This window comes from Juglans microcarpa x Juglans regia, chromosome 5D (assembly GCF_004785595.1).
Source record: "Juglans microcarpa x Juglans regia isolate MS1-56 chromosome 5D, Jm3101_v1.0, whole genome shotgun sequence".
Lineage (NCBI taxonomy): Eukaryota > Viridiplantae > Streptophyta > Magnoliopsida > Fagales > Juglandaceae > Juglans > Juglans microcarpa x Juglans regia.
This window is the reverse complement of record NC_054602.1, coordinates 17218550-17243523: the sequence shown is the minus strand read 5'-3', so window position 1 is coordinate 17243523 and position 24974 is coordinate 17218550. Positions and strand designations below refer to the sequence as shown.

General features: G+C 38.0%; 1 protein-coding gene across 4 annotated transcripts in view; it reads right to left on the bottom strand.

Annotated features, from left to right (window-relative positions):
• The window catches only part of LOC121265205 (probable LRR receptor-like serine/threonine-protein kinase At1g56130), a 47755-nt gene that overhangs the window by 5920 nt on the left and 16861 nt on the right, over positions 1-24974 (bottom strand). For all 4 annotated transcript variants that reach the window (XM_041168726.1, XM_041168728.1, XM_041168727.1 and 1 more), the window contains 15 exons: positions 13034-13105; positions 12857-12928; positions 12657-12728; positions 12468-12539; positions 12245-12316; positions 12078-12149; positions 11898-11969; positions 11688-11753; positions 3031-3096; positions 2610-2654; positions 2102-2163; positions 1159-1541; positions 826-1021; positions 564-725; positions 108-226 (listed from right to left, as the gene is read on the bottom strand). In XM_041168726.1, the coding sequence (XP_041024660.1) occupies positions 108-226; positions 564-725; positions 826-1021; positions 1159-1541; positions 2102-2163; positions 2610-2654; positions 3031-3096; positions 11688-11753; positions 11898-11969; positions 12078-12149; positions 12245-12316; positions 12468-12539; positions 12657-12728; positions 12857-12928; positions 13034-13105 (1603 nt within the window). The remainder of the gene's footprint in view (positions 1-107; positions 227-563; positions 726-825; positions 1022-1158; positions 1542-2101; positions 2164-2609; positions 2655-3030; positions 3097-11687; positions 11754-11897; positions 11970-12077; positions 12150-12244; positions 12317-12467; positions 12540-12656; positions 12729-12856; positions 12929-13033; positions 13106-24974) is intronic.

The window sequence follows — 24974 nt, the reverse complement described above, 5'->3', positions numbered from 1 at the left end:
AGAAAAAAAGCCATCCTTCGGTGAAGAAAAGTTAGAATCACTTATTTATTTTTAATATTGAATCGTCATTGTGTATTAAATGGATATGTAGTATTAAGAAAGTTTACCTTGTAAACCGGTCCAAATCCTCCCTCTCCTAGCTTATTAGAAGGTATAAATTCTTCTGTGGCGGATCTGAGCTCAGCATAACTAAAAGTATTTGGTCTAGGACCAATACCAAGAAGCTCTGTAAAGTCAAGCAAGGATAGACTAAGATATAAATTCTAGTAAAAGATACAAAAAATAATATTTGTAGCACCCAAGAAGATTCAAAGACCAATATGTGGTTCACTTTAGCTTAATATTTAAAGAAGTTAGATATTGACTGGTACTTTTAGGAGAAATCGGTGCCAATGCCATTATGAGGTTTTGTTAAAATAATAATTTCATACTTATCAAAACAAAAAAGGTTTTGTTGAAATAACTTTTTTTGATCGGTAAATAAGAATTTTATTAATGAGAAATAATAGGCATAGCTCAAGTACATGGAATAGGCTTTGTTGAAAGAACTACCGTGCGCTTACCTTCCTCGTCATTGCTGTCTGATTTTCTTTTCATAAAACAAGCTGCAACTATCAGTATTAAGCTAACAACTCCTACGGAGACAGAAATACCAACAACCAACCCTGTTCTGTTCTTCCCTTCTGAAGTACTTGGTGGAATCCCACTTACAGTAGGCTGGAAATCTGAGCAATAGAAGTCAATGATCAGTAGCAGTCAAAGGTAGAGAAGAACATTATGCCATTTGAAATTGAATAGAGAACTGTAAATCATTACAAATGGTACCTGAAACAGCGCGGAGGGCCGAAATCATTGCGCCATAGTGACCATGCACTGGTACGCAGCAGGTCCCTTTACCAGCCCAAAACAAATGAACTTCAAGGTAGTTCTCCGAGACAGTAGCATTGAAAACCTTTTCAAGTGCTCTTTCAACACCACCTGCCTCCTTTGATATGTCAAAGTCTTTCTGTCGGAGACTCCCCTAAAAAAGCAACAGAGAGGGCATAGTGATATATTCTATCTGAAAAATAATGCATTGAAGGTTTAGCATGTAGAAACATTTTAGTGGTTCTACTTCTATGAGGGATAGTTTAGAGTTTTGCTTTATACAGTTCTTACCTGAATATAGATATCAAACACTCTCCTCCCAAGACTCTTCCATGTTTGTGAGCTTCGATCTCTAAAAACTGTTTCTGCAAATAGCATGCTTACAGTATAAGGTCCATTCTCAAGACCCAGGCCATAGTACCTAAGTGATCCAGGGGATATTCTTGATCTCTGGAAAAGCTCTGGTGTATTCGTCCTAGTTACTAGTGTCAAGGTAGTCTGTACATAAGATGGTTCAGTGCGGTCAAAGAACAACCCCACATTGCTCACTGCCCATTTGTCAAAACTGGTTACATAGAACGAAGCTGCACCAAGAGATGCATTTTCAGCCTCATACACTGTGCCATCAGCAGTTCTCATTGTTCTGCCGCCGCATTTGATTGAGAAATTTGCATCTGTAAGATTAAAAATAAAAGCATTTGTGTTGATGTATATACATAGTAAACTGGGGGGGGGGGGGGGGGTCGACCCTCTAAGAACCGGATGTAAGAAATCATTTCATTGACTGGGATACTCTTTTAAGATTAAAATAAATAATAAAAAACCTCATGTTCATGGTGGAGCTTAGATGATTGAAAATAATTCAAAGTGGTTCCAGTAAGGTTGTCCCTAGAGAAGGAACTAAATTTATCGGACTCAAGTTGGAAGTTGAAGGAAAGCTATAACATATAGGCAAAACACTTAAAACTACTTTCTCAATAACGTGCTCCTCACTTCATTGTACATCTTCAGGCAGCAATGAGTATGTGGATAAATGTGTAATTTGAATCCCTTCCCATGTTCTTCTGAAGTTCCTTCATATCTCTTATGCATTTTTTCATCCAAGCCCAATTTGGTTATATACATGGTACAACTAGAAGAGAAAAAAAAAACTACAATAGAAATTCTTTTACTTTTTCCATGAGTTGGTGAAATTACCAAACAAAACAAGAAATCAGAGAACCAAAAAACTTACAACGTGGAGAATTCCTATAGCACGGAAAGTTCTTCTGAAGACAATCCAACCCTGGCAAAGTACTGCAAGCACAGAAAATGATAGATGCTCAATCTAGACAGAAATTTTATCATCTGCAGGAGTAAAAAATTGCAGCTAATTTGGGCTGGTAGGGTTCTTGTTCTTAAAAGCAGTTTTTGTACGTCTTTAAAAACTATTTTCAGATAAATATTGTTGAAGACAGCCTATTCTCTTAGAATATCGATGAAATGTGTTCTATATTCTTTTCTTGTTTTGGAATTAGGATTGCAGGAATAAGTATGATGTATTTCTGAATCAGTGTGGAAATGTGCGTTACCATACATAAGGTGTATTATAAACACAGGCCTTCTAAACTTTCTTCTTGTTTTCTGAACACACAGAAGAAAGGCTTGCTCCTATTGTTTCTTTCTTTATTTTTTTCTCATTCCTATATTCAATAATGGGTTTATAATGAATGAATAAGAGATACCATAATTCAATTACTCACCTTACGTTTGAGCTACCAAACGTGAAATTGTTGGCCACCAAGTTCCTGTATAATTCCATGAAAAGAACCTTATTATGTTTTTGTCGTCATGTACCACCCAAACCCAATGTGTGCACGGACACACACAGAGAATCACCGCAGGGATTCAAGAATTCAAAACAAGTGGAATGTTTAAAATAACTATCTGGAAACCCAATGATAGGCGGACAAGCAAGAGATTCTTTAATATTTGTATAATTGGTTAATTAAAATATGTAGTTGATTCTTTACATTTGTTCAAGAAAGATTATGCAAGTCATGTTTGAGAAAAGATAGAAAAGAAGCTCTATATGAGCACCAGAATATCTAATGTTTCAAAGCAAAATGTTAGAGCCAGCAAAATTTGAGTGAGAAAAGATGTATAAGAATATAAGAGACATACAGTTGTAAACCAGAGGTAGTTACCCAACTTGGAAAGCTTCCAGATATATCATTGTAAGATAAATCTCTGCATCCAAAATCATATTAACAGGAATGAATAAGTAATGCACAAAAAATTCATACATGCAAAAAATTAGAAAAGCAATTAGATTGATTTCATGCTATCACATGGAAGATGTCCTCCTTCCTCGCATTTATTAAGGAGATATTCAGTAGGTCATATAGGAAACTTAGCATGAGATGGATCTACTTGTCCAAAGAAACAAAGGGATGGATTTATCCAAACTTAGCATGAGAATGCTTATGAGTCTCCAGTCACAGCAAACTACAACATTCTACATAGTTGTTGAACAGATTTTCCTTCCTGTGAAATATATTTTTAAAACAGCCACATCATCATGGTTCATACTGCAATATGGAGAAAGAAAAGCATGCCTAGGACACTCATCATATTACAAGGATATTTAAATTGAAGATGAGATGGAAACACATTGATTGCCAATGAAATTCCCCAATAATGATCTCTCAGGACCTATTATAGACATGAAACCAATCAGAAATGTAGCAATGGAATCTCCAGCATTTTTATAGTAATCCTTGATAATCGAATAGAAATCAATGCCACAATTTTTTTCTTTTATTTCTTGCTTTTTATTGTATCATAAGCAATTGAGTCACTGAGCCTCTCTCTCTCTCTCTCTCTCTCTCTCTCTCTCTTCCTTCCTCCTTCTCTACAGCTCTAATACACCAGTTATGACTTAGAGCGATGCCCCGTGCTCTAGGTAACTGACCCCACCCCTGACAAGTCTCTTTCTCCCCCCAGCAGTCTCTCTCTCTCTCTCCCTCTCACACACACGCGCGCGCGCGCGCGCACACATTTCTCTCCCTTCTATATATATACCTTTCCATCTTCACTTAAACACAATCATACACCACTTTCCCTTGTGCCAAATGGCAACCCACACAAGTACCAGCTGCCTCATACCCTGTGCTGTCATCAGAAGACGCAGAACTAACAGTTTTGGGAAAACCTCCAACAGAACTGCAAACAATGTCCCACTCCTTTCTCCAGTTTGCTCAGCAGCACCACCTAGACCCCAAAATGCAATCTGGATCATCTATAGATCAACCCACAGATGAGTTGGTCAGGAATGTCGTATAAACCATCGATATGATCTAAACCAAACTAATTCTGATCTTGGCGATTCTCAATGAATTGAACCACATCAGGTACAAAGGCCAAAGTTTTCAGACTAAGGGGATGTTTGGAAATCATTCTCATCCTATCCCATCTCATTTCATCTCATCTCATCTTATTTCCTTCCCAAACATCACTCAAACACAAATACTTTCAAACTAATCATTACAACATTTCCAAACTTCCAAACAAAAAGCAAAAAAAATTTAACTTTTTCAAATCTCAAAACAAAAATAATTTTAAAAAAACTATATTCTAACAATATTTTAACTTTATAATATTTTTTATTCAACTTTTTCTCTCTCTTTTCCCAAAATCCATGACTCAAACTATCTCACTACTATTTACAAACCATCTTACTACTATTCACAAAATTGTCATCTCATCTCATTCTCCAAACATCCTCTAATTGAGCTAATTTTAGCTTCATTTCAGTTATATTGGGGTGTGTAGAAGGAATATTAAAGTTAAAAAGTTTCAATTATGCATGATTCTGGGAACTTATTGGTCCAATCATGTTTTCTGCAAATTAATTGTGCAACTACAAGAAAACATCTAAAAATATAAGCTTGAATTCTCAATTAAATTTGGTTGTGATTGGATTGAGAATAGTTGAGAATTATGTTTTTGGCTTGCACATAATGTAGCATTTACGAGATCACAGATTACATTGTAAATTACAATGAGAATGTGCTCTTAGTACAATTTTCTTGGAAACCAAGATTAGATGGGCTTGCTTTTGACGTCCTTGTTTCACAAGAAATGGAACTCCTCGAAAGGCCATTTGACAAGTTAGAGGTTAGGCAAGTATTAAAACGCATGGTGGGTGACAAAGCTCCAGGTATGGACAGCTTCTCTATGGCTTTTTTTTCAAACATGCTGGGAAGTGCTTAAAGAAGACATCACGGGGGTCTTCCATGAGTTTCATGAAAATGGAAGGTTTGAAAAAAGCCTAGATGCAACTTTCCTAGTGCTCATACCAAAAGAGTCTGGCGTTGTAGAGGTAAAAAATTATCGTTCCAATAGCTTGGTGAGCGGTTTGTACAAAATTCTCTCCAAAATATTGGCGAATAGGTTGAGCAAGGTATTGGAGAAGTTAATATTGAAACATCAGAATGCCTTTGTCAAAGGTAGGCAAATCCTTGACTCGATGCTTATTGCCAACGAATGTTTGGATAGTAGACTCAAGTTAGGAAAGCCGGGGCTTTTGTGCAAGTTGGATATGGAAAACGCCTATGATCATGTCAACTGGAGATTCTTACTTTACATGCTTGAAAGATGTGGCTTTTGTAAGAATTGGTGTACATGGATCCATCATTGTATCTCTACGGCTTGTTTCTCTATATTGGTAAATGGCACGCCAAAAGGCTTCTTTGAAAGCTCACGAGAATTGAGACAAGGTGACCCTCTATCTCTGTTACTCTTTGTTTTTGTGATGGAAGCCTTTAGTAAGATGAGTTTAGGTGTCGTGGAGGGTGGATTCATATCTGGATTCTTAGTGGGGGAGGCAACTAAGTTGAAAATTAGACAGAGAAATTAATTCTCACGGAATTATATTTCCTTCTCTTCAGCTTCTTATTTTTACTAAGGAGGGCAAATACATTAAATAAGTGGTACAGTAAATGCTACAGTACAACTAAGGAAATAAACAATTCTCAACAAACTACTGGCACGTTAATCTTTTGTGGGGCCAGCCATAATCAAACTCGAGCTTTGAGGGCTCTTCAATTGTGCTTTGAAGTTGTATCAAGCTTGAAAGGTAAACTTGGCCAAATCAGAAGTAGTGTCAGTGGGGGATGTTCCTAATGTGGAGAGTATGACTTCCATTTTGGTATGCAAGATATCTCAGTTGCCCATGAAATATCTTGGCCTCCCGTTGGGTGCTACAATCGAAATCTATTTGGAATGATGTTCTAGAAAAAAATGGAGATGAAATGAGCTAGTTGGAAGAGGATGTATTTATCCAAAGGTGGTAGGGTTGCCTTAATCAAAAGTACTGTTTCCAATTTGCCAACTTATTTCCTCTCATTATTTCCACTCTCCTCCAAGGTGGCTCATCGTATGGAGAAACTCCAATGTGACTTCTTATGGGTGGTATAAATCATGAGTTTAAATTTAACTTTGTGAAATGGGCCACAATATGCTCTCCCATCAAAGGAGGTTTGGGTATTTGGAACTTGAAATCTTTTAACATAGCATTGTTTGGTAAATGGCTATGGAGATATCACTACGAACAGGGAGCCTTGTGGAGAATCTTCATCGAATTGAAGCATGAGGAACCATGGGGAGGATGGTGCTCTAATGAGGTGAGTGGGCCTTGTGAAGTGGGGTTGTGGAAGCATATAAGAAGAGGTTGGGATACATATGCAAGTAATATCCGTTTTATTGTGAGTAATGGAGCCAAGGTCAAATTTTGGCATCATGTAGGGTGCGGTAAGAGGGCACTTAAGGATACCTATCAATAAGTTTATGGTTTAACAAGAATGAAAGAAGCCTCGATTGTGGACCTATTAATCATCTCCAATGGTATTCCTTGATGGAATGTTACATTCCTTAGAGATGCACAAGATTGGGAAATTGATTTTTTTTGGCACTTTTTTACCTTGTGTATTCCACCTGTTTGTCGGGGGGAGTTGAAGACAAGATGTTTTGGGTCCCCTCTAAGAAAGGAATATTCACATTACGCTTTTTCTACCAAGCCATGGTCACGCACAATAGAAAGCCATTCCCATGGAAAAGCATTTGGAAGACAAAGGCAGCTCTAAAGACATCATATTTTTATGGACGACTTCATTAGGGAAGATCCTCACTCTAAAAAAATTGAGGAAATGTCGAATCATAGTCATGAATTGGTGTTGTATGTGCAAAAAGAGGAGAGTCCGTTGACCATCTACTACATTGTGAGATTGCCACGACTTTGTCGAATGAAGTCCTTGCTTGGTGGGGACTAGCTTGGGTGATGCCGAGAAGGGTAAGCAACCTCGTAGCTTCTTGGAGAGGCATTCGAGGGAATTCTCCAATTGCATCAATATGGAAGATGGTCCCAATATGCCTATGGTGGTGCAATTGGAGGAGGAGGACTGAATGATGTTTTGAAGATCAAGAGCGGTCAATGGATGAGTTTAGAAACCTTTTTTTTTTTTTTTTAATAAGAAATTTTATTGATTGAACAAAACTAGGCAAAGCCCATGTACACTGGAAGTATACAAAAGAGACACCTAGTTACATACTAGAAAGCTGAAAAGGAAGCAAAAACTCATGAACATTCTCTCCCTTTAAAACTATAGCAGAAAGCCAATGAACCAAAGAAAGTACAAAAAAATTCCATAATTCGCCCTAGCTCTCTCCATGTTGTTGAAGCACCTCTCATTTCTTTCCATCCATATACACCACAATAAGCACAAAGGAGCCATCCTCCATGTTGTAGCCAGTTGAGGACTCTGATGATGCGTATTCCAGCATGCTAAGAGCTCCGCCACACTCTTGGGCATAACCCAAGACAACCCGGCTCTACTAAGTAGGCCATCCCATAACTCCCTTGCCACCTCGCAATGTAGAAGAAGATGGTCAATCGATTTGCCATTGTTCTTATACATATAACACCACTCCATTACGATCATCTCCCTTTTCCTTAACTTGTTAGCTGTCAAAATCTTTCCTAAAGCTGCTGTCCAAGTAAAAAAAAGCAACTTTGGGAGGCACAAGAACTCTCCAAATACCCTTCCATGGAAACGCAATGGGCTGATAATTTGTCAGCACTTTGAACAAAGATTTAACAGAAAATTTTTTGCTCCCCGAAGGTTTCCACAACATTCTATCGCTCCCATTACCTCCTATCCTCTTGGACTAAAGCAAGCTGAAAAAACCTGCTATCTCCTCAACTTCTCAGTTCTGTGCATTTCTAGAAAATGCACTGAACCATTGACTTGACACAGCACGTCTGAGACAGCAGCCTGCAGATTTCCAGCCAATCTGAAAACACATGGAAAAATAGAAGATAGAGCTCTCTCACGACACCACTCATCAAACCAGAACCTAATTCTTATACCCTCACTGACCTCAAAATTAATGTGTTGCAACCACCTTCTACCCCTTTGTAATAAATTTCCAAAGCCTCACACCATATGAACCCCTACCCTCCTTGGAACACCAACCCCCCCATTCACAACCATACTTCCAATTGGAATCTCCACAACCACTTTCCTAGTAGGGATTTATTAAAAGTGATCAAGTTACGCACCCCCAAACCTCCTAACTTCTTCGGGCTGCACACTTCTTCGAGCTTAGAAACTTATTTTTCAATACTTTACTTCATTGGTCGAGTGTAATTGATTTTCATGGCATGACCTTTCATGAATGCCTTGTATCACTAAACTAGCACGCTTAGGCGTTGCTCTATTATATGTCCTGTAAACTTGGGCTCTTGCCTACTATTTTGATCAATAAAAAATAGTTTGCCAATAAAAAAAATAATGTAGCTATAACGACCCGGCCCAATAATTCTAAGGTCGAGATATTAATAATTTTTATTGGGCCTAAATTATATTTTATGGGTCATATTGGATAAGCTCACGAGTGATAAATTATTGAGGCTGATTAGCAATTTTAATTAGGCTCAATAACTAGGTTAAATCCCATTTATTATTTATTGAATCTTTTTAGACTTTAAAGATTGGTCATTAGAAATTTATTTCTATTTAAAATCATCACTGATTGAAGTCCCCTATGCAGTCTCAGTCACTGCCAATCCTATATTGAATGAATTACTAGATCATGTTTTTAGATTCAAATCCTCTTTTTGAATGATCATGACCGAGTCCAACTCAAACTTGAACTTGTCGGCATCCTATTCCAATAGGGATATAATTCTACAAGTCAATTTCACGTTAAAACCTTTTAACCAAGTCCAACTCAAACTGGTTGTCACCGTCTCCCAAATCTCTCTATAAATATCTCCTATCCACGTGTTATTTGAAAAAAAAAAAAAAAAAAAAAAAAAAACCTCCTAGTCCATAGCATCGTGATTAATTGTATCGAAAATTTTAGAAAGCAACACTACAAGGTAAGTAGCATGATCAATACCCTTACACATATGTATGGTAAACAACATGTCTTTTATAAAAATATTATGCATGTACACCTTCCATTGGAAGCCTATTTTTACGTACTCAAGTCATGATAAAATTATAAAAATTCATGATTTTACGTGAATAATTATGCATTAAATTATTTATGAAAATTCATGATTTTATGAAAGGAGTTATGCATCGAAAGATTTATGAAAAATCCTGATTTTATGTGAGAGTTATGCATTAAAATAATTTATAAAAAGCCACGCATGATTTTATGTGAAGATTTATGCATATAAATATTTATGAAAAATCATGACTTTATGCGAAGAAACATGTATCACGGAATTTTATGAAAGAATGCAATTTTATTTGAAATCTATGATATGACAAGTATGCAAGTATGATTATGATGAAGTATGAATGATAAGATATGTAATGGCTGATATGAAGACAGTACCATATGTTATGAGCATATTGCATTGCTAGGTTGTACATGCTGGTAGTGCATCTAGTGTGTCTTCCTTATGTATGGATTCCACAACCTGCTGCCACGGGCGGAATTGAAATCTACTTAGATTTGCTAACCCTAACTCACAGAAGTCAACAGTGGGTACCGGCCTATGACAAGTGAAATATAAGTTCAAGTTCATGTTCATGTTATTTACGTATGTATTTATGAGTATGCATATTTTTCAAGAAACTTTATGTTTATTATGTTTACTGTATGATGTGTTGCTTATTGAGTATTCGACTTATTCTTATATATTTTTATGCTTTTGAACCAGTCCAGGTGATGACATTTATGAGGATAGGACTGTAGGATAGGATTTGGCCCAGGGAGGCGAGGCAGAGGCCTAGATAGTTTATGTCATGCTCAATTTTATGATTTAAAGTTTAATAAATTATTTTGATAAGCACATGAGACTTTATTGAATTTAAAGTAAGTGTTTTCTAAGACTCTCTTTTAGATTTTAAGTATTTAATAAATATTGACTTATTTATTATGAAATATTTCGTATCTAGCGCTTCGTTAGAAGAAAAGTTTTTTAAGTTCAAGTTTAGTAGCACACTAGTTCTCCGAAACTTCTAAAAATGAATTTATTGGGGAGTGGGTTTCTACAGTAGCGTTTACAAAATAGGGCCATTTGTTTTATCTTCAAATTCATATCACAAATATGTTCGATCTGAGATTTATATTATTAAAACTAAGGTTTAAGTGTAATTTAAGGCTTTTGTTTCTCTGGTTTTCGCCTTGTGCAATTGAGTGTGCAAGCTGTAATTGAGACCTCCCCATGAAAAAAAAAATTAAAAAGTTCGGTCAAATAGGTGTCAATTGGGGGCTGAGTAGCATGACCCTTTAATTATTGTGTCAGTCTTGATAGGTCTATCCATTCTTTGTAAGTCCCTTTTGAGTTCATTTAAGACACTTGAAGAAAATCTTGGATCCTCTTGCAAGTTGCTAATTACGTAAGTAGCTAGCTAATGCATTTTAACAAATGTAGATATTTGTGGCATGGAAGGCATCTCTTTGTCTTTGGTTAACGGGCATTTTTGAAATCTCCATAGAAACTAAGTTCTTTTTGTTTTAGTGCATAATGTATTAAGCAATTCATGAAATCAATCTTACTTTAAGAAGCTTAACTCTACATTGTTGCAACAACTCAAATTGGGTTCCCACCATGCAAAAGAAATTTACAATTGTTCTTTTGATAATTCACATATTATTTCATGTTTTCTAAATAGTTCCTATCACGAGTCTTGCGTTGCCACTAATTCTATGATTAATGTTACTTGCAATTGAAGCTTAAACTTGGCAGTTGTCTAATTGTGGATGATGAATAAATAACTAATTTGGGAGATACTACTTGTATGTTAGTTATCTGTCTTTTGGTGACTTCATTTCAACTGTATTTTGAGGTTTATCGGGCAGGAGAAATTTTTTATGCACTTGCTTGTTTTTGTTGGTAGTGTTTTTGCGTTATAAACTCTAGGGGCATTATAATCCAAATTTTCTGTTAAGTAACAAATCTTGTAGAGCATTTTAGTGGTTGGAGTAAATTACATTTGACATTTCTAGTACAATCTATGGGGATACATTATTTTGATAGCCTGATGTTCTTGAAAATGTATATAGACCTATAACTAATATTTTAAAATAGAACAATCGGATAAATACTAAATTATGATGATGAAATAAAGTTATGTGAAATATATTTCCGATAGATTTCTAACAAGCAAGGTTTTAGCATGCACCATGCCCATTTGGGTTTTGTGCCTGACATTTACGTTTATTTTTTTTTTGCAGCCACCTAAAATAGAACTATACCACCTTATATAGTAATAACTTATTTGGAGGCAGTACACCACTTCTATGACATTAAGACTCACATATTTTGAAGCATTTCACTTTTTTGGCTAGGAAGCGGTCCAGAAAGACTGTTGTTTCCAAGAAACCTGCCATTGCAATATGGTGGAAGAAAAGACAAAGAAAAGGCAAAAAATCATGAAGTGAGAAAAGGGTTATAACAAAAAAATAAATTATAGCTGTATGAGTAAATATCTTAAAGCAAGGGAAGAAAGAGCTTGTATGGTTTTTACAAGTATGTAAGAGAACTCATATCGAACAAAGCACTGGGTATTTGGCCTGTTAAGTTGTTGAAACTCAAATCCCTGCAATTTAAAGAGCAAAATTAATGAAAGCTAACTCCAATAATTTTTTTTTTTATCAGTAACTCCAATAATGAAACCGACATTTCAATCAGAAACTCAGGAGCTTACAATATTTGTAGACTTTGGTATTCTCCAATATTAGAAGGAATAATTCCACTGATCAGGGCATTCCTCAGAACTCTTAGGTGTCAAAAAAGAAAATGGAGTAGCTAATGGTTAATACAATAAGACTAAATGCATATATTTGTAGTGTGCAGAGTAGCATGCTCACTTACAAATCTGTTAATTTCTTCAAGCCAGTTATGAAATCAAGGGAAGAGCTCACATTGTATAAATCACTGATCTGTCTGGACAATTATACCCAAACATTACCGAAGTTAGTCTTTCTTCCCTTGTTAAAGTGGGAAGTGAGAGAGAAACAGAGACAGAGACAGAGATGAAGACAGAGAAAGAGAGAGAGAAAAAGAGAGCCTGAATCAGCAACAAATATTTACTCACAGAGAGTTCAGTGAGATCAACATAGAAAAACTAGATGGTATTGGACCTTCAAAGGAGTTTCCTCGAAATCTCCTACAGAAACAATTGGATGACTTGTCAAGAAGACCAATATCTATCACAGAAATACAGGTTACTTTCGTAATATATGAACTAGAAGATGAAATAAAAAGATCCTTTTTTATTGCTTACAATTTCTCAAGTCTTGTCCAATTACCAATAAATTCAGGTATTTTTCCACTCAAAGGAGTGTCAAATGCCGTCCTGAAATTCAAAAAGCTCACTAATAGTAAGGCAACCACAAGATGGTATAGGGAGGAAGGGGGGGAGGGGGTGGAAGGGGGAAGGGGGCAGCTTAAAACATAGAGAGTGAGAGTAGCAGTCCTGCTTACAGAACTTGCATGTTTTGAAGCTTAGCAAATGTTGAGGGAAATTCACCACCCAACCCACAACTGCTTAGATAACTGTAATACCAAACAATGTATACACTATCATCATCTGAAATGTTGAAACATGCAAAACATGCATTTATTTGAAGAAAATTAAAAGAAATAAGTGTTGGAACTTACAATTGCTCCAGTTTGACCAAATTACCAAGTTCTGGAGGGAGAGTTCCAGAGAAATTGTTATTAGAAATAGACCTGCATAACATATATACAAAGAGTTATTGGAATGAATAAGAAACGAAGTAAATTTCTTATATCGTTATTTCAAGTATAATTCATTTCTAAGTTATTAAAGCATAATGTCCTGTCATTAGCGAAGTTATAGCAATCCTCTCGTACATATGATGTTTCTTAATTGTACAGTGGAAAATTGAAAATCTACAAGTAGAATCATTAAATTCTTCATTTTGTAAAATAATTGTTTTCATTGAACATTTTATAGTTGAATGTTTTCTGGTAATTATCATTCAAAGATCTGTGGAAGTTATCTGCATCAGCATTAATTCATTTTAGTCTAAATAAAGCATCAATTCATTAATTGTCCATGTACGTCCAAGAGTCAAGAGATTTGAATCACTTGAACCTTTCCGAAACCCATCACAGTCCTATGTGGGCATGTCAAAAGGGAAGCGGAGTTAATTACCCCCAAGCAAAATAAAAAAAGTGAACCATCCTTCAGGACTAGAAGCAAACTTGACTTAAGAGGCCATCAAGTAATTTATGTACATTTTGGGTGGTAGAAACATTTTCAAGTAAAGAGGTCTTTCCACTTCTTTTTTTCTCCCCTTGTGGTGAGTAAGTTTAATTTACAACTATTATAAAGCAACTGATCACTTGAGCAAGACCTGGCCGGCAAACATCCCCCTACCCCCTACCCCCTTTCCCATCTCCCAGGAGCAAACATCTTTCTAGCAGTCTAAATGCTACTGCCAACAGCTAGCATTAGAGAAAGCAGTGAGCATCAAAGACTGCACGGAAAAGGAAAGAAAACAAGCACCAAGGGATGCCATCAAGTAAGAGGAAGCATGCCTGAGCTAACACAAGGCAAGAGCAAAAGAAGTACATGTCTAAAAGGCAAATTGAAAGCATTTTCAGACAGGCAACTAGTTACAAAGACCTAGAGGACCAAGGAAAGTCTAGTTTATTTTTTTATTTTTAGATGAGTAAGGAAAAAACATGGCTTCTTCTGCTAGGATGAGTTTAAGCAACCAATGAAGTGGCTGTCAAAATATTGTGTGAATGGCCGAATCAATTGGCCTTTTAGTCATCTGTATATTATATATGAACTTTACAAGATAGCTATACATGGAAAGAAACTAATTGCCAAGTGATTCTATCATTCTAGCCCTATATGGAAACTATATTCTGTCAATATGCTAACCGTACAAGCCTAAGTAAATTAAGGAAAGGTGAAATAAGGAAAGAAGAATGATTATGAACAGCAAAGTGACAGTGGCAGGATAGGGTGGAGGATCCGTAGGTTTTTGTGAAAGGGTTGCTCTCATCATGTTATTGCTGAAAAGAAAAACAAAATTCCCATTTGACATTGAATCATCAACACTTCTACTGTTTGAAGGGGAAGGCTAACTGTATGCTGTCTCAGGCACCCCTAGTTTTGTGTTTTGGCTAGGAAACTTAAAACTTTGAACGACTTGAAGATTGATGACCAAAGGAAGCGTCTCTCTTTTAGGAGCTTCAAAGCCTAGAGGAAAACGAGGTTTCGGGATTCTTTTGGTTGAGGATAAGGCAAGAAAATGTAGTAATGCTGCTGATCTTGAAAAATCGCATTCATAGAGGAGATTTCGTGGAGACAAAACTCTCGGACCCTTTGGTTGAAGGAAGGGGACAAGTGCGCCAGGTTTTTTCATAGGGTGGCTAATTCCGATTGAAGAAACAATGCCATAGAGGTGCTTCATTATAAGGGAAGTGTTCTTCCGGACATTTTTGAGATAAAGGATCATATTGTTCAATTCTATGATAGGCTTCTATCGGAGCAATACACTTGGAGACCCATCCCTGATGAGTTATTTTGTGATATGATTGATCAGTCTAGCGCTGCTTGGTTGGAGAGAATTTTTTAAGAGGATGAGGTGCTTAATGTGATAAGAGGGACGAAAAAAGATAAATTTCGTCCATATGGCTTTTCTATGACTTTTTTTTTAGGCCTTTTGGGACATTGTTAGGGAGGATGTCATGAAGGTCTTTCTTGAATTTCACTTGAGAAAAATCTTAACGCAACTTTTATACCCCTTTGCAAATTGGATATGGAAGGCTTATGATCACATGAATTGGGATTTTTTGGTGTACTTACTTAGAATGTATGGTTTTGGGGAGAGTCGGTGCAAGTGAATGAAGCATTGTATTACCACTAATAAATTTTTTATTTTGGTGAACGGCACCCTTGTGAGTTTTTTAACAGCTCTCATGGTTTGAGACAAGGGGATCCTTTGTCTCATTTTCTATTTGTTTTAATAATGGATGTCTTGAGTAGAATGTTGGAGACGGTGGTGGATCACTTGGATGGGCATTTTCTTTTTGGTTTTTCGGTGGGCGGATCTTCGAATGGCAGTGTAAATTTCTCATATCTCCTATTTGCTGATGACACTTTAATTTTTTGTGAGCTGGATCTTGAAGAGATTCGTTTGTTGCTGGCCCTTTTGCTTTGATTTGAAGCTGTTTCAGGCCTAAAGGTAATTTGACAAAGTCTGAAATGGTACCTATTGCTTTCTTGCAAGGGCACTTGGCTAATATTTTGGATTGTAAGGTGTTGTCTTTGCCCATGAAATATCTTGGTCTCCCCTTGGGAGCTTTATAAGTCAAAGGCATTGTGGGATGGTGTTATTGAAAAAATAGAAAGGAGATTGGCAAGATGAACAATGATTTATTTGTCTAAAGGGGGAAGAATTATCTTAACGTGGTGAAGTTTCTCTCTCTAGTTTTTTTCTCTCCGTACGTTTGAGAAAAAATGTTTGTTTCTATTTGCCGTTGGTAACTTTTTGCTAATGGTAGAAATATTCAGTGGTGTTTAGTTCTGTTTGTTGTTGGTATTATTATGCTAATGGTGGAAATATTCAATGGTATTTAGTTCTTTCTTTTTTGCGTTTTTTGAATTGTTGTGCTGTGATGGGGTTGAGTAGGAATGTTATCATTGATCAAAATTGTTTTGAGTTCAAGAAGGTTAATGAAAGATGGTGGAGAATCACATTATCATTGATCAAGAATCCTTGGGATGGTTGGCTGTCATGGTGAAGGAAGGTATAGCTTTTGGGGGCTCCTTTGTCTTCCTTAGATCGAGAAGATGTGGATCTCAAGTTTTGGTGGTGCAAAGACAGCGCAACTCGTATGAGAATTGTTTCTCCTTATCGGAGTTTAGTCAAGAGAAGAGGCGTGGTTTAGTAGTGATTCCGAAAGGGAGAATGGGGGTAGGTTGGAGGACTTTTGGTGGTATGTTGAAGGAACTTGTTGATACATCCTCTACTTTGGGGGGGAATAACAGAGGAAGTTGTCCATGGTTGCCTTCGCCTCTGTCGTAGGGGTAGGGTCTGGGGCACCTAGTTTTCTCTTCGTACAGGGAGTTGTCTCAAGAACCAAAAACTGCAAAAAGGACAATAGTGGTGAAGGCACAGAATTGCAATGGGGATGGCAGGTGCATGTCGGGACTGGAAATGGAAACTCTGTTGCACACATTGGTTGAGATGGAGAAACAAGTGGGTATGTTGCAACTTAATTTGGCTCATGTGAAACGGTGCGTGGAGGAGGGGCTGAAGTGGGAGTTGGATTTGGGCCAGGAAAAAGGCCCTCATAGTGGGCTGAGTTCTATTGATGGGTTACATGGTTATAAGGGGAAGGGCTTGATATCAGACGGGCCTCAACCAAGGGCCTATCAAGTGGCCCAGCAGGCTGGTTTGCAGGCCCATTTGAGTGGTCGTATGGGACAACAGGCCCAACTTCCATTGGCCTAGGCCCAGGTTGTGAACCCTGTTTGGAGACGCAGGGAGTCGAGCGAGGTTACCCCATCGTCGTCGAATGGGCTGTAACATACACCGCCGGTAGTGGCTCTGAGGTTGACGTCATTGATAGTGGATTTGCTGACGAGGTCTGGGGCGTCAGAGATCGTGCCGGCAGAGCTCTGGGAGGTGGTAGGTTTACCCGCGAGGTCTGGGGTGGTGGAGAGTGAGCTGGCAGTTTCCAGAGAAATAGTTTTGAAACCATTTGAAGATAGCCCCCTCCTCAAAGCCCTTCTTGTGGCACTTGAAGATAGCCATTCGAAGTCAGCCACAAAGCGGGATAGGGAACTTATAAAGCTAACTCGTTCCATCAATTATGATGTAAAGGAAGGGAGTGGCGAAAAGGATAAATTGAAAGGGAGGGGCAATCTATTGTTCAAATGAAGCCTAAGATTTCATCTTGGAATGTACGAGGACTCAATGATTGCAATAAACGCCTTTATATCAAATCATTATTGCGAATGTGGAAGGGTGAGGTGGTTTGTTTTCAAGAAACAAAGTTGCGTTTCATTGATAGAAGAATTGTGCGAAGTTTATGGGGGTGCTCAGTTGGTCTTATTTAGCCTCTTGAGGAGCCTCAAGCTGAGTGTTATTAATGTGGGATAAAAGAGTGGTTGAAGCGATTGAGTGTATTGGAGATTTCTCGATTATGACTTTATTTAAAAACGTTGTTGACAGATGGGAATGGGCATTTATAGGCTCCTATGGCCCTAATGTGGACAGGGAGAGGAGAAGGTTGTGGGAGGAGTTGGCGGGCCTATACTCACTATGGGATGTGCCGTGGTGTGTGGATGGTGATTTTAACATTGCTCGCTTCCCTAGCGAGTGATCAGGGCATTATTGAAATACTGTGGCCATGGAGGAGTTCTCTGAGTTCATTTTTTATCTGGATCTCATGGATCTCCCTCTAGTAGGGGACGAGTACACTTGGTCAAACGGTCGAGTGTGGTCGAAATTGGACAGATTCCTCATCTCTCCTTCGTGGGAAGCCACTATCCGGAAGTCAGTCAGAAACGGTTAGCCCGATCAGCTCAGTTTGACATCCGATGAGTTTGTAGAGATGGTGCGTGCTTGGTGGTCATCGTATCAGTTTATTGGTACTCCAAGTTTTATTCTTGCAGGTAAGTTGAAGGCATTGAAACAAGACCTGAAGAAGTGGAACTTGGAAGTTTTTGGCCACATCAATGATCAGAAGTCAACACTGTTGGAGGAATTGCAGGAGCTAGAAGGCAAGGAATTATTGGGAGATACCTCGGAGGAGGTGTTATTGAGGAAGGGCACGGTAATGGCAAATTTGGAAAGGGTGTTGTTGTCGGAAGAGACTTCTTGGTGTCAAAAATCCAGGGTCCTTTGGTTGAAAGAAGGTGATAAGTGTACGAAGTTCTTTCATAAAGTGGCCAATTCACATCGGCGCAATAACGCTATTGAGTCGCTACATTCAGGCTCTCAGGTGCTTTCTTCTCCCCCCGAGCTAGAAAACCATATTGTGCACTATTATGAGACCTTTATCTCAGAAACGCTTCGTAGAGGCCGAAGCTTGATGCTTTGTCTTTTGAAGCAATTGACTCTCAGAATGTGAATGTTTTGGAGAGACCTTTTGATGAGGAAGAGATCTACAAGGTTATCTCTAGGATGGCTAAGGATAAAGCACCGGGCCGGGATGGTTTTTCTATGAGTTTCTTTCATACTTGTTGGGACATAGTGAAAGGTGATGTTTTGCAGGTCTTTAATGAATTTTACTATTTTCAAAAGTTTGAAAAATCCCTTAATGCAACGTTCATTGCTCTCATTCCTAAGAAACATGGGGCTTTGATTATTGAGGATTTTCACCCTATAAGCCTGGTTAGTGGTGTTTACAAAATTATTTCGAAGGTTCTAGCCAACCGATTAAGTCCTGTACTAGAACATATTATTTCCAAGCCTTAGAACTCATTTATCTGTGGGAGACAAATTCTTGACTCGGTGCTTATTGCTAATGAGTGCTTGGATCATAGACTGAGGGAGGGAGGTTCAGGTATTCTTTGTAAGCTTGACATGGAAAAGGCTTATAATCATGTGAACTGGTAATTCCTCTTATACTTGCTTGAGAGGTGTGGCTTTGGGAATAGGTAGATTTCCTGAATGAGTCATTGTATTTCAACTGCTCGTCTCAGTTCTTGTTAATGGTATACTTGCTGGTTTTTTTTATAGTTCCCGGGGTTTACGGCAGGGAGATCCTCTTTCTCCTCTTTTGTTTGTTATAGTTATGGAGGCTTTAAGTCGGATGATGCAGGCCGCTGTTGGTGGAGGTTTCTTATCCGGTTTTCAGGTGGGCATTGGCTCTGGTGGCCCTATTATCATTTCACACCTTCTTTTTACAGATAATACTTTAGTCTTTTGTGAAGCGGATAATAGCCAGATCCAAACCTTACGAGCATTGTTACTTTGCTTTGAAGCAGTGTCAAGGCTTAAAGTGAATCTTGGTAAGTCCGAGATGGTTCCAGTGGGTGCAGTCTCAAATATCCCTAGTTTAGCAAGACTCTTGAATTGTAAGATGTCCTCTTTACCAATGAAATATTTGGGTCTTCTGTTGGGAGCAACTTTTAAGGCTAGAGCTATTTGGGATGAGGTGGTGGAAAAGATAGAGAAAAGGTTGGCTGGTTGGAAACGGATGTATTTATTGAAAGGGGGCCGCCTCACACTTATCAAGAGTACCCTTACTAAACTCTCCACATATTTCTTATATCTGTTTCCTATGCCTGCAGGGGTGGTGAATAGGATCGATAAACTTTTTAGGGCGTTCTTATGAGGGGGTTTGGGGGAGGAGAAGAAGTTCCATCTGGTTAGCTGGAAGACAGTATGTGCCCCAGTGGTGTATAGAGGGTTGGGAGTGTGTAATTTGAGAAGTTTTAATAAAACTTTATTGGGGAAATGACTATGGAGATATCACTAGGAGGGAGGATCGTTGTGGAAGGAAATTATTGATGCTAGATATGGTGCCGCTTGGGGTGGTTGGTGCTGTAATGAAATGAGAAGGGGTATGGTGTGGGTTTATGGAAGTTTATAAGGGGTGGCCTTGCTTTAAAAAACAGATTCGCTTTGTAGCTAGAGAGAGCAATCGAATTAGTTTTTGGCGGGCCGTGTGGTGTGGTGATCACTCATTGGCAAAAGCTTTTCCGACTCTCTATCGTATTGCAGCTAATAGGGAGGCTTCAGTGGTGGATATGCGGTTATTTTCTCATGGTTCTCATCAGTGGAATATTCATTTTAATAGTGATTTTCACTATTGGGAACTATCTATTGTCTCAGATTTTTTTAGTCTACTATATTCCATAGGGACTCCTCTGGCACAGTATGATAGATTGAAGTGGAGGTCTAATAATCACAGTAAATGTACTGTTAAGGCGTATTATAACATTTTGTTAACACAGGATCATAATCCATTCCCCTGGAAGAATATTTGGAGGTCTCATGTGCCTTCTAAAGTAGCTTTTTTTGTATGGAATGCCACTCTTGGGAAGATCTTGACCACAAACAATCTGAGGAAGAGAGGATGTGTAGTGATGGATTGGTGTTGCATGTGTAAAAAGAATAGAGAATCTGTGGATCATCTCTTACTACATTGTGAGGTAACAAGGGTGTTGTGGGATGAGATCTTTCAAAGGGTTGATGTTTTTTGGGTTATGCCATTGAGGGTGGTGGAATTGTTGGGTTGTTGGAGGAAGATGTAAGGCTGTCAGCAAGTGGTAGCAGGGTGGAAGATGATCTCATTGTGCATCATGTGGTGTATTTGGACGGAAAGGAATGCACGCTGCTTTGAAGATAAGGAACGCACATTACTTGAGCTGAAGAATTTCTTTCTCAACACCTTAATGCTTTGGTTTTCCGCTATTGTATTAAACGGAGACAATGTTCATGATTTCTTGTTTTTAATTTATCACTTTTAGAATGTTTTTAGGTGTTCTTCTGTATACTTCCTGTATACATGGGCTAGGCCTATTTCATTCATATCAATAATATTATTTCTTACAATAAAAAAAAAAAAAAAAAAAAAAAAAAAAAAAAAAAAAAGAATGAATTAAGAGCACTTTATCTAATCTTCCTAAGTATTTTCTATCTTTATTTCCTTTGCCTATTGGGGTGGCTAATATAATGGAGAAGATCTTTCACGCTTTCTTGTAGGGTGGTATGGTGTGGGGGATGAGAATAAGTTCCATTTACTTAAGTGGGGTAAGATTTATATCACAATCTCTAGTGGAGGTTTAGGGGTTCAAAAGCTGAGAATTTTTAATAAGACACTCCTAGGGAAATGGTTATGGCGGTATCACCAAGAGGATGCCTTTTGGAGGAATGTCATTGGTGCCAAATATGAGAATATTTGGGGAGTTCAAATGAAAAGAGAGGTGTGCATGGCATGGGAGTGTGGAAACTTTTTCGGAATGGATGGTGGTTTTATTAGCAATTTCAGATTTGTGGTGGGTGAGGATTCTCGGATTAGATTTTGGCATGATATTGGTGTGGGAACATAGCCCTAAAGAATGCTTTCCCTTCTGTTTTTAGTATTGCATTCAATCAGGGAGCTTCTGTGGTAGATTATGGTGAGGTTTGGATAGTGAGCTGAGATAAGATGAAAGTTAAAACTTGAATAAAATATTGTAAGAATATTATTTTTTAATATTATTATGGTTTTAGGATTTAAAAAAGTTGAATTGTTTATTATATTTTGTGTAAGAATTTGAGAAAGTTATAATAATTAGATAAGATAAGATGAGTTGAGATCAACTCTGAATCCAAATGGGGCCTATATGAACATCTCCAATAGCTCTTTACAGTGGAATGTGGGGTTCATTAGAGTTGTACAGGACTGAGAGGTGGGGGACATCTCAGATTTTGACAGCATGTTATATGCCTTGAATATGGAGAGTGGTGGGGAGGATAGGTTGCTTTGGATTCATCCCGAGAACAAGAAATTTTTTATTAGATCATTGTACAAGGTTATGTCGTATCAACCCCCTAACGAAGCTCCTTGGAAGTGCATTTGGAGAAACAAAGTGCCTCTCAATGTTTCTTTTTTTCGTCGGTTTGCGTTGCTTGGAAAAATTCAGACTATAGATAATTTTAGAAAGCCTGGTCTAATTATTATGGATTGATGTTTCATGTGTAAAAGAAATGGAGAATTTGTGGATTATCTACTCCATTGGGAACTGGCAAAGGTTTTTTGAGACGAGATTTTTAATAGGATTGGTATTGCCTAGGTGATGCCTAGGAGGGTGGTGGATTTACTGGCTTGTTGGAGAGGAACTGGGTAATCGCCAAATTGCAACCATTTGGAAGATGGTTCCCCTGTGTCTTATATGGTGTATTTGGAATGAGAGCAACGACCGCTATTTAGAAAATAGAGAAAACTCGTTGGAAGGGATTAGAGATTTTTTCTTTCATACGTTATTACTTTAGGCATTGGCTATTGTTTACCTAGTTTGGCTACTGAGAGTATCTCAGATATTTTCAGAATATCTCACAACTATTTATTATTTTATTATTATTTTTTACCTACTTTTCACTACTATTCAATATTCTATTATTACTTTTTCCTATTCATAGGATACTTGAGAATATTTCATTATCCAAACACAACTAAGTGGGTCTTGTTTTCATGATTTCTATGTTGCTTTTTCTAGTTCTTAGCTTGTAATTATGTGTTTTCTCTTGTATACTCTCTGTGTACTTGGGCTATGCCTAATTACGTAGTTTAATAAATTTCATTTTACCTATAAAAAAAGATTCCAGCCATGACTCATTCAATAAAGAGAATGAGAGGGAGAAGATCAATGAAAAAACAAAGACTTGCTAGTGGAGCCGGAGGGGTCTAGGACCAAAACTAATCTGATGAAATTTTCAATTGCAGCAGACTTGGACTAAGCCATTGTAGTGAAGAATTTAGGCCTAGGGAGCCCAACCATTTCATTTGAGGAACGCTACAAAGCAGCCTATAAGAGCTGTAAACGAGTGAGATAAGTGCATTGTAAGGAAGGGCTGAACCCCTTACTTATGGAACTAGTAGCAGCTGGAGGGCATGATAGGCCAAAAAGCCAGTCAAGGCAGGAAGATAGTGTAAGATAGATATAGGTGTTTTTCATTGGATGAAATGAACTTCCTAAAACAACAAAAAGCTGTCTTGAAGATCAATATTGTGGAATGTTAAAAGCGTTCCACAATATTTGTACTCTTTCATTGGGTGGTTTGGGGAATAAAAAGCTGAAAACTTTCAATAAGGCACTTCTAGGGAAATGGCTATGGAGGTATCATCAAGAAGGGGACGCTCTTTAGAGGCTTGTTATTGATGCCAAATATGGGAGTACTTGGGGTGGTTGGTGCTCCAATGAAGTAAGAGGGGCATATGGTGTGGGAGTGTGAAATTTATTCGAAATGGATTGGAGGAGTTCTTCAGAAATTTCAGATTTTAGGTGGGTAAGGGTGTTGGAAAGTTTCCAAAATTTGCCTAGTCAACTCTGCTATATTCTAGGAGATATTGGGTGTAAATGTGTGAATATTCTAGGAGATTTAGTTTCCTTGGAAGTTAGCATTTAATTTATTCTTTCCTACTTTATTCTTTCCTTTTTTCTCTTCAGCTGTAATCAATATATACTACTTTGTACCTATATTTCGAATTTTAATGAGAATAATTCCTTCAAATTACTCTCTCATTCTAGATGGTATCAAGAGCAAGGTTCCTTTTCTGATTCATCTAAAAATCCTATTCCCTCTGGTGGCTCAAATCAGCCCCTAATATCTTGGTTTTTCTTCCTTCTTCTTCTTTGCCTTTCTCTTCTGTTGTTGTCAAGCCTTTTACCATGGCTGATACTTCAAACGAGGCCAAATCCAAAAACAAACCAGAACCAAAGCCTACCCATTCTAAACCCTACTCTATCCAAATCACAAACATACGACTGAATGAGGCAAACTTCCTATGCTGGTCACAATTAGTCAGGATGTATATTCGAGGGAGAGGGAAGATAGGGTACTTGACTGGTGAAACCAAGAAGCCCGAGAAAACAGACCCATCCTATGTTATATGGGATACAAAAAATTCCATGGTGATGGCATGGCTTGTGAATGCTATGGATGAAGAAATTAGTGCCAACTACATGTGCTATTCGACTACAAAGGAGCTCTGGGACAATGTTAGTCAGATGTATTCTGACCTTGGAAATTATTCTCAGATATATGAATTGCAGCAGAAATCAACAATTTCACCAAGGAGAAGGCAGTGTGACCAGGTATTTCAATGTTCTCAAGGGACTTTGGCAGGATTTAGACTTATTCAATGATTATGAATGAAAAAATTATGATAATTGCAATCGTAATAAGAAGATGGTAGAGAATGCCAGAATTTTTAAATTCTTGGTTGGACTTAATAATGAATTTGATGAAGTTAGGGGAAGGATTCTAGGAAGACAGCCATTACCTCCACTTGGAGAGGTATTTTCTGAGGTGCGAAGAGAAGATTGTTGTTGGAATGTCATGATGAAAAAAAAAGGAGGATGAAACTGTGGAGAACTCTGCTTTAGTTGCTGCCAACCCTGCTCCTTATTGTGCTACTAGCATAGATCTGTCCACTGCCAATATTTCTGCACAGCGAACCTATTCTAACCAAAGGAGGTTTGAAGATAAGCCTCGGGTATGGTGTGATTATTGCAATAAACCACGCCACACTAGAGAGACTTGCTGGAAGCTCCATGGAAAGCCTGCAAACTGGAAGAGCAGCAAATCTGGAACCTCTGGCAGCAACTATATAGCCCCTAGAGTCAATGAAGCAAAGGCTAATTTCCTAAGTGCTGAGCAGGTGGATCATCTTCTTCAATTGCTGAAATCCATTCCTACATCCGGTCCTCCTACTGGTTCCTTGGCCCAAACAGGTGATACCCCAAGTTGCTGAAATCAACTATATAGCCACTACTACTGTTTGCTTCTTCCTCTTCCATGTAACCAAGTTACCTCCCACAAATGTACAATATCCAGTAGTCGATCTTCTATCTGAAGGAGATCCAGCCCAATCAGCTTCTGAAAAAGCTTCAATT